Source organism: Garra rufa, chromosome 12, assembly GCF_049309525.1.
Source record: "Garra rufa chromosome 12, GarRuf1.0, whole genome shotgun sequence".
Lineage (NCBI taxonomy): Eukaryota > Metazoa > Chordata > Actinopteri > Cypriniformes > Cyprinidae > Garra > Garra rufa.
The window spans coordinates 22,825,707-22,840,824 of record NC_133372.1 but is presented as its reverse complement, the minus strand read 5'-3'; the positions used below and the strand labels follow the sequence as shown (position 1 = coordinate 22,840,824).

The window sequence follows — 15,118 nt, the reverse complement described above, 5'->3', positions numbered from 1 at the left end:
AGTGTATGCAGACAAATGTTTTGAGTAAATATGTTGAGCTTCCCTAAGGTTTTTCAAAACAGGCCTCAGGATCCTTGCACACTGCTCTATTCAGTTTGGCTCTATCCAGGTGTTTGACCAGCATCTGGTGGACAGGGTACAAAAACCTAAACCAACCTAATTACACAGTGCTTTCTTAAGACTGACTAGTCATTCAGAAAGAGCCATTTTAAAAGTATGCAGTTTCGCACACCCCTAGAAGGCAGCAAACAGACATCTAAGATTCAGTTCAGGTGAGAGGTGAACATTTTGGCAGTAAATACAAAAATAAATCATTCACTTTCAATGCCAAAATGCAGGGTATTATCTAAAGCCTGGGTAGTTTACATGATTTATGTTTTTCCAAAAAGAAGAAAATAGACAATTGTGCATTGAGCATAACTAAAACACCGCCACAACAAGCTTGGTCTTGAAGAGGAAATTTTGATAGCTTAAAGCACCCATTTAACCATTTTAGGAATACACTGGTCTGACTGATCGAATATATGTAATCTTGTCTTTGAAGAGGGTTCAGTGGCAGCCGAATGAAAGACCGCCCAGGGTTAACATCACAAAGGCTCGATTGTGAACTGCACACTACTGTAAAGCACCTATCATAGAAAGTTCACTCAATGTTGACAGAGGATCTGCACAATGAATTCATTGTTCAGAGGAAAGCAATTAAATCAGGATAATCTGAACACTCCAGGTGTTCTGCTGGAGGGTCTCTAATATAAACACCTGCCTCCGACTGATTTATTGCTAACAGCAGAAGGAGTGTCATTGCGCTACTTAGTATTAGCTGAATTCACACGGCTTAATCACTCGGTGCAAACGTGGATCCAGTTTAAATGTTGTATGTTAAATAAACCAGCCAGTAAAATAACTGCACTGGTTATGGCAGTTATTTGTTTTACTTAATGCATGCACAAATGTCATTTAGAAAATAAAATAAAATCCATTTTGCAAAAGTCTCACCTGTGGGTTGTTGGCCTCAGCAAGCTTACATTGGCGCAGGAAAAGCTTAAGATTTCCCCAGTTCATATAGGGCAACAGGACCATGGGCTTCTCACCATCTTCTATACACACATGGCTGATGGGTAACAGGTTCCTAAGAGTGAATAGACCAGAGAAAAACAGGTTAAACTTTGTTAATGTAGGTAAAAAGTCATTGCATAAAATGGCAAGATTTCAAACACATTTCTGCAGAAAAACAAAACAAGCACACAATGAAAACAAGAATTAAAGAAATGACTTTCTGTTACTAGATTTTCACTAGCAATGACACACAAAGTAGAGAGGAAGTGATATGTTACCCTAAGGTAATATTAAGTCTATTTCAATCAGTGAAGGAAAATTTTAAGTCATGGGCTGTGCTGACCGTTTAACCTCAGACATGGGTCTGCGTGACTGCAAAGCTCGGAACGTTCAGGACAGGATATGGGTCTGAGCCCATCCCAAAAGGCAACCAAGCGGGAAACAGAAAAATCTAAACAGAATGTTTGACCTTAGGGCTGTTGTACTGCTGCTACATTAATCAGGAAAATTAATCTGAATGAAGATGAAGTGATATTAAATAATACATAAATAGAGGATACTAAATAGAGGATTACAAAATTAGTATTCAGTTTAAATTTGCAATTTTCATTGCAGTTTACGCCAACGGTAGATTTATTTTTAGTTTCCGTAGGTTGCATTAGATTTAATTAATAAATAGATAACCAAGAGCTAATAAATGGCTGATATTTAAAATAAAAATACAAAATAAATCCCACAATAAATTTATTGTGGGCATCATAATATTTTAATGTACAATAAAAAAAATAGATTTTAACATTCAATATTAAGGTTATATTTAACTCTTCAACAACAACAACTACAACTTTTCTTTTTCTCAGATCAACTTTACACTTAGAGACTCACTTTAAGTTACTCCAAATATAATTGACTGGTAAATACTGATACATTTCTAATATCTGATACCAATGTGGTACCAGTACTGCAGCTCTATGGTTCAACCTTAAATTAATGAATACTTTTTTGTGTGCAAATAAAACAAAAATAACAACTTCACTCAACAATTCTTCTCTTCCATTTCAGTCTCCGCCCCACATTTACGAGAGTATCATGACGTATGCACGTGGGCTGTTGACGCAGAAGCCGGTGTTCTGACGTAGAACCCGAATGTGCTGCGACTTGTTTGCAAGCAGAGGAAAACATTATTTGATCCGATGCTGATTTTTTTTATTTGCCTACTGACAAAGAAATGGTCAGTCTATAATTTTAATGCTAGGTTTATTTGAACAGTGAGAGACAGAACAACAACAACAAAAATCCAAGGGAAATGCATTAGAAGAGTTAAAAATTGATTAGCATTTTTAACAAATGAAATTGCAAAACATGCCTTAGTACTCTGTGGCAAAACCCTTGTTGGCAATCACAGAGGTCAGACGTGAGTGTGTTCTTGTAGTTGGCCACCAGGTTTGCACAAATCTCAGGAAGGATTTTGTCCCACTCCTCTTTGCAGATCATCTCCAAGTTATTAAGGTTTAGAGGCTGACTAGTGGCAACTCAAAGCTTCAGCTCCCTCCACAGATTTTTTATGGGATTAAGGTCTGGAGACTGGCTAGGTCATTCCAGGACTACTTCTTGAGCCACTCCTTTGTTGCCTTGTGTTTTGGGTCATTGTCATGCTGGAATACCCATCCACGACCCATTTTCAATGCTCTGGCATTAATTTGACTGTACATGGCCCCATTCATCATCCCTTTGATGTGGTGCAGCTGTCCTGTCCCCTTAGCAGAAAAACACCCCAAAGCATAATGTCTCCACCTCCATGTTTGATGGCGGGGATGGTGTTCTTGGGGTCATAGGCAGCATTTCTTCCTCCTCCAAACACGGCAAGTTGAGTTGATGCCAAAGAGGTCGATTAGGGTTACATCTGACCACAACACTTTCACCCAGTTCTCCTCTGAATCACTCAGATGTTCACTGGCAAACTTCAGACGGGCCTGTACATGTGCTTTCTTGAGCAGGAGGACCTTGTGGGCGCTGCAGGACTCCAGTCCTTCAAATAGTGTGTTACCAGTTGTTTTCTTGGTGACTATGGTCCCAGCTGCTTGGGATCATTGACAAGATCCTCCCGTGTAGTTCTGGGCTGATTCCTCAACGTTCTCATTAAAACACTGAAACTCCACGAGGTGAGATCTTGCATGAAGCCCCAGACCGAGGGAGACTGACAGATGGAGATGGCTTCTTCCATTTGCGAATAATCGCACCAACTGTTGTCACCTTCTCACCAAGCTGCTTGGCGATGGTCTTGTGGCCCATTCCAGCCTTGTGTAGGTCTACAATCTTGTCCCTGACATCATTGGACAGCTCTTTGGTCTTGGCCATGGTGGAGAGTTTTGAATCTGATTGATTGCTTCTGTGGACAGGTGCCTTTTACATAGGTAACAAACTGCAATCCCTTTAAGAGAGTGCTCCTTATCTCTGCTTTTTACCTGTATACCTGGGAGCTAGAAATCTTGCTGATTGATAGGGGATCAAATACTTATTTCACTCATTAAAATGCAAATCAATTTATAACTTTTTTGAGATGCGTTTTTCTGGATTGTTATTCTGTCTCTCACTGTTCAAATAAACCCACCATTAAAATTATAGACTGATCAAATATTAAAGAATAAGAAGAAATTAATGAATGAAGTTGTTATTTTTATTTTCTTTAAGCACAAAAAAAAAATCCCAGCTTCATAAAATTAAGGCTAAACCACAGATGTCTCATGGACTATTTTAACGATGTTCTCACTACCTTTCTGGCCCTTGAACATGTCAGTTGCGTTGCTGTCTATGCAGGGTCAAAAAGCTTTCGGATTTCATCAAAAATATCTTCACTTGTGTTCTGAAGATGAACAAATGTCTTACGGGTTTGGAACGATATGAAGGTGAGTAATTAATGACAAAATTAAGTTTAGGCTAAACTATCCTTTTTAAAGAAAATCTAGTTAACAATGATATAAAGAAAGTGATTAACAATGAAGCCACAAAGTGATTTAAAAGAACCTTTAATCAGAAATGCAGAACGTCTAAAACCACATTCATTTCTATGAAGGAAACTCTGTAAACAAGAATTCGCTAATCAAGAAAGAACGCAGAGGAAGACGAAGTTATTCACCCAGCAGAGGAAGTGTGTAGATTAGTAGTCATAGTGTCATAGCTGCAACTGTGGTCATCATATTGCTGTCACAACATTCAAACATTACACAACATGCTTCTACTGTGGACAGGGTAGTTTACCCATCATGTAAGTATGGTAATTTATATTTATATACACAAGTTATGTCATCATTCTCAAAACCTCTAATTGGCATACGTGTTGGAGGGATTTTTTGATAAGTGATGTGAACTTCTACAGATATTCCCTACTCAACCGAGTGTAGTAAACAGATCCCTGCATAAGGATTTGTTTGAAGGTGAAGTGTGTAATTTCTAGGGCTGCCCCCTAATAGTCGACCAACCGTTAGTCACCTATCATTCCTCGAAATATGGCTGAAAGATGTACGTAGTAGCAACTTTACATGGCAGTCTAATGTTTGAAAACTGAACATTAGCGTGCTCATTGCATGACAGATGGAGGCACCAGTGCAGTCTCTTGCTCTTAAAATACTGTCATTTTTAGTCATATAGATAAGAGTAATACATCTTTTGAATCTGTAAAGACTATACGTTTATTTGTGTGCACTCACAATAACAACGAAACGTTGCACTTTTATAAAATAATTAAAACAAACAGGATGCACTTTCTGCCATTCCAGTCTCTGTGAACTTGAGCACGAAACTTCGAAACTCTGTGTATACTTGCCTTACAGACATGAAAAAAAGATCTATAGAGAGTTAAATGTCTATTTTTGGATTAACCAAATCAAACAGAAAACAAATATTCTCACATTATGTAATTCGTATGAAACATATTCCTGACGCATCCACTACTTTGAAGACGACGAGTCAGTGTCGCCGACTTCATCTCTTAAACCGAAAACAAAGAAAGCACTAGTTTATCAAGAAATTATTAAAACGTTAATGCAGTCTCCTTGCTGTTTTTCCCTGACACATTCATATTATATCTGCCGGTACACTATGGCAAGCTTTATTTGTGTGCGCTTGAACACTTATTAGGCTATGTAGACAATTAAAGGCTCATTATGATGATTTATATGCTTTATTAATAAACCTGTGACTAAAAAATTAAAAAAATTAACGACTACTAGTTGACCAGAAAAAACTTTAGTCGAGGGGAAACCTAGTAATTTCTGCACCACTGGCATCGGAATTACAAAAATGAACACTTTGTGAACACACACGTATATGTATATAGCTGTAACTCACCTGTGGTGAAGGCCCCGTAGTTTACAGCTTTCTGTAAGCATCATGGTCACCTGTACTTCTGAGGCATGATCTGCACAGCCAAATGCAAGAACAAAGAGTCAGGGATGTGTGACACAAACCTGGACAACCCAATCGTGAGGGAAACCTGACAAATCAAGTCTTCACCTTATTGCACAACCAATTAAAATAAGAAGGTGAACTTGGAAACATCTGGAAAAAGCAGTGGCAATGTTTGGACATTTTGTCAAAATCGGTGTCATTATTTCCTTAAACTCATATCCCACTCTTTCCGTTAAACACAAAAGAAGAAATTCTGAATAAGTTGGTTGCTTTTTCCCCCATGAAATTACAATGAACAGGGACTATAGCTTTTAAAAAGGCATTCATATGGCATATGAACTACTTCTATGATGTATTTAAGAAGCTACGTCGGCATTTTTTTGAACCCCAGTAGTCATTTACATTCATTATAATGAAAAAGATGACCAGGATATTCTTAGATTCAACATTTGTGTTCTAAAGAAGTAAGCCAGCCATAGAGCACTTTAATGAAATGTGGGTAAACAAATAATTTTCTGTCTGAACTATCCTTTTAAAAGAACATTAAATCAACTGAACGCTTACTTAGATCTTATTTTATCTTTTTTTTGCTCCGTCAGGCAAGTCCTTGTTAGTAAAAGGTGCATGTAGGTCCTGAACAACCCTCCAACCTCGCACTTGAGAAAGTTTGATTGCTTTAAAAGCAGCCTAACTCCTTTCAACCACTCTCACAGATTGCTGGCTGAGTGAACACATTTAGAATGAGTTCACAGAGGTCTGGTTTTATCTTGGAGCGCAGCTTTTGACGGATGCTTGGAGAGTATGGGTAAAGAGTATTGTTTCCTGTCCCTTGGGCAAGGGCCGGGGTGGAAACCGAACGGCTTGGCACAGCAGATGCTGGTACAGTGGCATTGTGTGGTGGTTGGCACCAGTCCTTCGCTGGATAAACAGGGCACAAGGGCAAATCAAGGGGTGACCAGTGTAACGGGAAGTGCTTATGTTTCTCATGGCACTTGCATTTTCTAGAGAAGCTGATGTCATAACTGAGAACTATATTATTAATATGTTTTATTTCTAGTCTTATTATTGTATTATGAACTTTGGAACCTCACAAAGAGGCTCATTATCACAAACAATCCCTCTTGATTTTCCTGAGAAAATAGTTCTTTTCAATCATGTTGGGAAACTTATTTTAAATGGTTCATAGAATAATGTCCTCAAGGGAGGTATCAAATGAGAGTTGAAAGAGAGGATTTACCTTTAACCGCTTTCACAAAGACTTGTTTCTCTTTGCTTGGGTCCTTCTCGTCAAGCAGGACTCCATGAAAAATGCGGCCAAAGGTCCCTGAGGATCATGAAAAACAAATATGTATGTTGCTATATGTCATTCACTTCTGCATTTTCAGGATAAAACAACATCCCAACTTTTGCATGGTGAAACGCACAGCAGGTCTGAACAGGTATCCTGAATGACCTCAGAGAACAAACATAGCATGGATTTACCAGCAGGCGCAGGACAGTCTCTCACCTTTTCAATGCTGTTCTACAGCCAGTTAGACATTGCTGCAGTTCCCATAAGCTCAGATGACACTCGAGAATGTAATGGATCAGTGCATCTCGCAGAGCAGTAGACCTCAGAGTAGGCCGACTTAGGCATAGTGTTACTAATGCTAGGGGCCAGCACCGCATTATCTACAACATTTCTCTCTTATCTGATCCTTTTACCTCTCTCATGCCGCCATGCTTGTTATAACATGCCAGTTTATCTCAAGCCAGCTTGCTGACGTAGAAGCCTGCTTCGATGAGTTGTCCTCATTTAAATAATTACACAAATGAATGTAAGCATATCACAGACCAACAGTGTCAAAAAAGCTTTAGGAGAAATACATCAGGTATGTGAGGTGCGATATTGCGCATGTGTGTTACTTAGCAAAAGTGCTGAGCAAATAAACATCATGTTCCATGGATGGTGTGTTTCTTGGTTACAATGCAGAACTTGCAAAAATTGCATCTTAACCTTCCAAAAAAAGTATACACATTGCATTATACATTATGCAACCAGCTGGGTTTCCGTTATAGCTTTTAGTCTCTTTATGTAGTTTATGACAAACTGGTTAAGTGGGAGGAAAACTGCAGTCACACTTGAGACAAGCATGGTCATTATGCTGGACATCAGGGGGAATTTCTTAGTAGGACGACGTCTTTAATGGTTGCTTAAGTTTTGCCAGTACTGAATGTCCTAAGACGTAACATGCACTCTGTTTTACCACGAAAAGGCAAAGTTGCCCAGCTTGGTAATGGCACGGACTTTACATCATTCGTACTTTATTCAAGTACGTGAACACTGATGCAAGAACAACCTGACCTGCATTGCTGTGTTCTGAAAAGTTACTGAGCCTTTTAAAGTTAGACATCTCTAGCTCTCCTTGTTTTCAATTAATCAGTTCACTGATCTAGTTCACAGAATATAAATCAATGATCTGCAATGATTACAACTTGATATCATACTACGTACTTAAGTTTTTATTTTCTTATTTTTTTATTTTAAGATTATAAGTGTTTATAAGGGCTTCCTAGAGACATTTCCTCAGCGGGCAGTTTTCTTCGCACCAACAGCAGGAACTCTGAAGCGGTCGACAGCAATGTCTTTATTTGTGGTATTTGCAAACAACAACCGGTGAATAGAAGACGCCATGATCGGAGCCGTTTCTGTTGTGTGTCGTGGGTTTCGTCCTAATTGAGATGGAATGTAAACGCAGTTTACGTAATTGAAAGAGCTTGAAAATATGGATTGGAGTGTTGCATAGCATCGAGGCTGAGAAAAGAACACAGTGCTGCAGACAACAGGGGGCTAAATGCCATTAGCACTGTTTTCCATGTTTATGGAGTACATATTTTTACGTTTTTTTTTTTTAAATGCCAGGCAGCCGGTGTTTCGTATGAGTTTGGCCAATCAGTCTACACTTACGTCAATAAAACTGTTGTAGTCCCTACGCTGAAGTAGGAGCTAATTTACTTCCTCCAAACAAGAGTTCCTAGAACTAAAACTGTTCATAGTTCCTGCGGTGCAAACACGTCAAAAAGCAGGAAATTCCTGCAATAGTTCTAGGAGCTATAAATTGGTGCAAAAGCCTCTTTTGATACCTTTTCAGTATAAACTTTGCGTAAATGGATAATTAATGGAACGCTATACACATTATCACATAATAAATGTGTTACACATTTGTTGGGTGACAACAAGTGTTTTTATGAGATCTGAATTTCATTTGTGCTACTCCGGTAATAACACAAAAGCCTGCAAAACGGTAAAAAAAAATTAAATCGATTAGGGATATAAGTGAATTATCAATATCCTGATATCACGATAGCAAAACAATATCATCATGGTCAAATGCGGATTTTAAACAATAGGTCTTCCAGGCAAAGTGTGTCATATTTAACATAGATTTTAACTTCTTATTTGAACATAAAAGGTCTTTAAAGTTGTGTTTTGGACCATTATGATTTGGCACAGTATCTAGTAAAATTAAAACCAAAAGCACAATATGGCTTAATCCCTTCATCACGTCTATTGTCAGTGCGTCTTTCAAAGCGAAGCGTGCACCTCTTTTTAGGCGATCAGCTTGTAATCCGGTGTTTTCCGCACCTCATAGCGGCTCATTTCACTTTAAATGCAGTGAACTCTTTATTGCATGAGCTGTGAGTTAAGTGTGCGTTTGGGAAAGCAACAGCCACCAGTTATGCTTCATTTTGGCAGCAGATGATTACAGAATTCACTAGATTTGAAGTGAGATGTGTTTTTGTAATCATGTTTTCATTGAAGCTGGAGTTTTCCTTCAAAATAAAAGCTCTACTGCCGTTTCCGTCAAATTAAAACATTAAAATTGCAGTATGAATTGCTGATTGCTAGCGGTTTAAACGGGTAATGTTCCTGCAGTCTAAATTCAAAACATCTCTTTCCAGTGTAGAAATTAGGAAAGAAATATAATTTCACTACTGTACTGGAAAGCAAAAATAATTTACCTATGAAACATTAAACTTGTTTTACAGTGCAATTGTTTTACAATGTATGGCTATTATTGTCATAGGAATAATAATAATATAAAATTGTCATCATAATTATTATTATTATATTCTAATTTGTTTGGCTTCCTAAAACACCAGTGTGAATGTAATTTAGACTGAGACAGTATACCACAAATAAAAAGAGGATTGAGCCCCCTTCGAAGTTGAGGTCAATTCACTTTGACTTAAGGACTGCAGTTCTTAATTTTGAAGTCTCAAAGTGCATAAGACTGTATCAAAAATAAATTTTGATGTCATTCAAAGTACTCTAAAGCAATGTATTTTCTGCTTTGTTCGTTACTTTTAAATGTTCTTTTACACCAGTGAATTTGTTCATTAATCTTTAGACTAATAGACAACACCTACACCTCTTAAAACTGTAGTTTAAAACTAATGATTACATTTATGCAAATGTAGCTGAAGCTCCTTAACATTTATATTCTCCATTTGAATATATCAAACTTAATGCATCCTACTGTTCATATCATTATTACTGCTTCAGTTATGCTATTTTAATCTTGAAAAAATCATCAAAAAAATAAAATAAAACAAAAACAGAAGAAAAACACTAAAAAAAATATGTTCTGCATATCAGTTATTGGATATAAACGAACAATCTGTAGCGCATTAAAAAAAAAAAACACTTAAACACAAAGCTATCGTATTCTTTTACAGGATGATTGAACCTTTTTTATGATACTTTCAAGTTGCTTATTTTAGAGACAGTCCTAATTTCTTATTCACCCTTATTATATGGAAGACAGCAGCAAGGACATTTTCCAAAAATTCACTTTTTGTGTCGCACAGAAGAAAAGGTCATGCTTTTGTGTTTTTGGCCTAATTACCACATAAAGCGACTGCAGCAAATATTTATTAAGTAAAAAACTTTGAAATTTGTGTTTCAAATAAAGGCCATTCAAATAAAGAGTATCAAGCCGGTCATAAAAACACAAAAGCAAAATGGCCCTTCAGAAAGGATTAATCTGACATTCCCCCAAATGTCCAATAAAACTGGTTTAATCAGATTAACCAGCTTTAGTTTGCCAGGTCAGCACTTAAAACCCAACACAATAACACCTTATAAATAATAAATCAGCTTCATCAAGCTTGCGGCCACACGCACATGATAAAAAAAGATGCTACATAGGGGAATTACTGCACTGAGATTTTGCAAGAACGCAAGTCAAATAAGGCGGGTTCTTGATGAAGGGTTTTGTTTAGGTTTTATAGCTCATGTGACTAATGACATTTGTGTCAACATCTTCTGTGCAAAGCCCAGAGTTGTGCTGGCACAAGGCCCAGCAGAGAGCTTTTCTGTTTGGACTCCAGTTTAGTGCTTGAGTGCAGATTTCCCACTGGAGCACAGCTCTTGTGTGATCCAACAAAATTATTTTGCAGGGGGAAGTGTCTAACCTCAAACTGAGCGGCCAAATGACGCGTTTGTTTGCCGTGATGCAATTTCACTTGAACTAGTCGTTCAAAAGAACCACTATTAGAAAGATATACGTCTCAATGGGACTGAGGTGGACAGAATACTAAGAATCGAGTCTTTCACATTCACCGTTAACTTGCTGTGGTTTTCATGTGCGTCTATAGGGCTTGCGGGATTAGATACCTTCATGTAAGACGTCGCGGAGCGTGACTCTTTCTCTGGAGATTGCGATGTCTTTGACCTTTGCCTTGGCCTCGAGGAGAGTGACGCTTCTCAAGTCGTTCTTCTCTATCCGCAGCGAGGGATAACCTTTAATCAGACATACACACACAAATGCTGCATTAAAATAAGTGTTAACAATTTACATTAGAACTAATTATAATTTCGTCTAATACAGACATCAAAACAAAGACGATTAAGGGAATGACAGAGGTTTGCAGTGTTATTTTAACAACTGCACTTCATCAATGAAGTAAAACCCCAGCTTTGCCAAAGGCAAACACTGCAGTGTAGCTCTTGCACAACATGTTTTGGTGTGTAACTGATTTTATCTCACAGTTATACAGTCAATTGTATTAGATGTTAAGAGAATGTTTTATTCTCCAGTGTACTTTAAAATACACAAGAAAAAAAAAAATTGGTTGTGTATCCTGATAAAACATTGTGCATTCTCATGTGTTGCTTTTAGGTTTACACGTTTAATTGAACAATTTCCATGTTTATATTTAATACTTCACTGTGTCTTCTGGTAAACATTATATTAGTGAATATATAAATACAGTTGATTATGAATACAGAACAAAATGTAAATATCACTTTTCACTAAAAATACACGTAAGCAATGCTCTGATTCATTAAATCAATTTCTCCACTTATACTAAATGTGCATGATGCTGCCCCCAAGTGGTTATTATGAGCAACTTATGTAAAACTGTAAAAACATTCCCTATGGTCTACACATTCCCAATCTGTAACATAAAATGTATCAGTTTTCATAAAAATATTAAGCAGCATAATTTTTAACACTCATAATAAGATGACACATTTCTTGAGCACCAAATCTGATTTTAGAATGACTTCTGAATACTGAAGTAATGGCTGCTTAAAAAAATAATAATAATGTTATTACTATTTAAAATAACTTCTATTTTAATATATTTTAAAATGTTATTCATTCCTATTATCAAAGCTACATTTTCAGCATTACTCCAGTCTTCAGTGTCACATGGTCCTTTAGAAATCATTATAATATGCTGATTTGCGGTTCAAAATACATTTTTTATTATTACTATTATTTTCAATATTTAAAACAGTTGAGTGCATTTTTTCAGGATTCTTTGATGAACAGAAAGATCCAAAGATCAGCATTTATCTGAAATAAAAAGCTTTTGTAATATTATACAATATACCATTCAAAAGCTTGGAGTTTCGAAAATAAATTACAGAAATTAATACATTAATTTTATTTAACAAGGATGCTTTGAATTGATCAAAAGTGATTAAAAAGACATTAATAATGTTACAAAAGATTTCTATTTCAGATAAATGCTGTTCTTCTGACCTTTCTATTTATCAAAGAAAGCTGAAAATATTCTACTCAACGGTTTTCAACATCATAATAAATGTTTTTGAGCAGCAAATCAGAATATTAGAATGATTTCTGAAGGATCATGTGACTGGAGTAAAGATGCTAAAAACGTGGCTTTGACTTCACAGGAATAAATTACATTTAAAAATATAGTCAAATAGAAAAGTTATTTTAAGCAGTAAAAATATTTAAAATTTGTACTGTTTTTGCTGTAATTTGGTTCAAATAAATGCAGACTTCTTTAAAAAAAAAACATTCAAAAACTTTTGACTGCTAGTGTGTGTATAAATCTAAATCACAGGAAACCATTATTTTAAATTGTAATACTTCAAAATATTACTATTTTACTGTATTTTTGATTAAATAAATGCAGTAATGCAGTTTTTGTAATGACTTTAAAATTTTCAAAATTTCATAATTTTCATGGTATTTTCTTTCCAAACAATGGACGTCAATATCTCCTTTTGTACTCAACAAAAGAAAAACTCATACAGGTTTAAAACAACATGTGGGCGAATATATGATTTACCATCATTTACCATTACTATCTGATTTTCCTTCTCGTCATGCACTACAGTGTAAACCCGATGAACGAGCTCAGTAAACACCAGTAAATACAAAACAATGGTGATGGTGAAGAAGAAACCAGGTTAAAGGTAGAAGGTTAGTGAATATGATTAAGTCATGATTCCCTGTTGCTCTCTCTATCTGCTAGACAGCAGCAGAACTTACTTTTGGTTTCGTGCGAGGGGGCACCAGGGTGAGGGAAGGAGGCGCCTGCAAGTTGGAGCATGGGTGCAGAGCCAGTATGAGCATCTGATAGAAAAAGGAAGGGGTGGAGGGAGGACAGAGTGAGAGAGAAAGAAAAAAAAGATGGAGAGAGGTATATGAAGGATGGATAATCATAGCAGGTAGATGGTGCCTGAGCTATTCCACACACAAGAATAAGAGTGAGACAAAGAAACACATGGTATAAGCATGAAACAGTGCACCAAGCATGTAAGACCACTAGGAGGCGCTACACACAATGTGAGTACACAGCCTGGGCAAAATGGAGCAGATATCTCCACCATCAACTATTCACACTGGTTTATAAAAATAACTTTAGAACAAGATTGTCTTTAAGGGAGAGTATTCGCTAAAGCTGGCTTTAAAGGCATAGTTTACCCCAAAATTAAAAGTCTGTTATTAATTAACTCTCCCTCATGTAGTTCCAAACCTACAAGACCTTTGTTCATCAGAACACAAATGAAGATATTTTTGATGAGCTTTTCATTTCATAATTTCTTTCATCAAAAATATCTTAATTTGTGTTCTGAAGATTAACAGAGGTCTTACGGGTTTGGAACGACACTAGGGTGAGTAAATAATGACAGAATTTTCCTTTTTGGGTGAACTATCCCTTTAAATATCGCCCAAAAACAGTTGACACCAAATGTTTCAAAGTACTTAGCTCCATCTGAAAAAGCTTGCTTTTGAGTATCGTCCTTCTAAACCATTTTGTATGCATGCATTGATGTAGGAAAACTATTTGGGCAAATAACGTTGTATAATGTTGGATGTTATGTAACCTAGAGCAGCTATTTCTTGCCATTTACTAATATAACTTCTCTCCTGTGGCATAATTTTTTGCCTAATTAAAAGACAAAGACATTTATGTTGTGACCTAAGTGTTTAAATATTTTCTGGGGCCACTGTGAATATAAGACTCATGGGATCTCCTGGAAAACCTCGACTAATGGGAAGCTGAAGGGAGGTTATCAACCTGCCTTTTCAGTACGGTTTGAAAAGCCCTAATTTTAGCCTAATCCGGTCGTTTGAGGGAAAGGTGAAACTCACCCACTATGAAAACAGTGACCATGTTTTTAAAGAGTGGAAACTTCCTGTTGATTTGGTCTTATTTGCGTCCTAAGTTGGAAAAGGGGTGGAGGTGGGCAACTTCTCGTGGTGAAAAAAAAAAAAAGTCAACAACCTAAGTGTGAAGAAATGCCTCTGAGATGGCACTAGTAAATGCCAGCGAAGGGGTTAAGCAAATACTAGGAGACTGACATATGTGACCCTGGACCACAAAACCAGTTTTAAGTAGCATGGGTATATTTGTAGCAATAGCCAAAAATACACTGTATGGGTTAGAATTATTGCTTTTTCTTTTATGACACAAAAAATCATTAGGATATTAAAGTAAAGATATTTTAAAAACTTCCCATCGTAAAAAAACATCAAAACTCAATTTTTATTAGTAATAGGCATTGCTAAGAACTTAATTTGGACAATTTTAAAAGGTGATTTTCTTAATATATTCTATTAAAAATACAATTTAAATAGTTGTATTTTGACCAAATATTGTCCTAACAAACCATACATCAATGGAAAGTTTATTTATTTACAATTTATTTATTTAGATAATGTATTAATTATAAAAAACTGACCCTTATGACTGGTTTTGTGGTCAAGGGTCACATATGGCATATTTTTTCCGTTTTAATTTTTCTGGATTTCTTTTTTCACCCCCGTTTTCTAGATTCTACTTAAATGTAAAATTAAATTTTATTAATCAAAAAGCATGTCTAATTAATTTAAATCACAAAACT

At 36.4% G+C, this 15,118-nt stretch overlaps 1 protein-coding gene across 1 annotated transcript in view; it reads right to left on the bottom strand.

Moving 5' to 3' along the window:
- Window positions 1–15,118, bottom strand: part of ryk (receptor like tyrosine kinase) — a 76,563-nt gene that overhangs the window by 19,364 nt on the left and 42,081 nt on the right. The window contains 5 exon segments of the mRNA XM_073852536.1: window positions 997–1,129; window positions 5,404–5,473; window positions 6,701–6,787; window positions 11,123–11,248; window positions 13,260–13,454. Coding sequence (XP_073708637.1) covers window positions 997–1,129; window positions 5,404–5,473; window positions 6,701–6,787; window positions 11,123–11,248; window positions 13,260–13,454 — 611 coding nt within the window.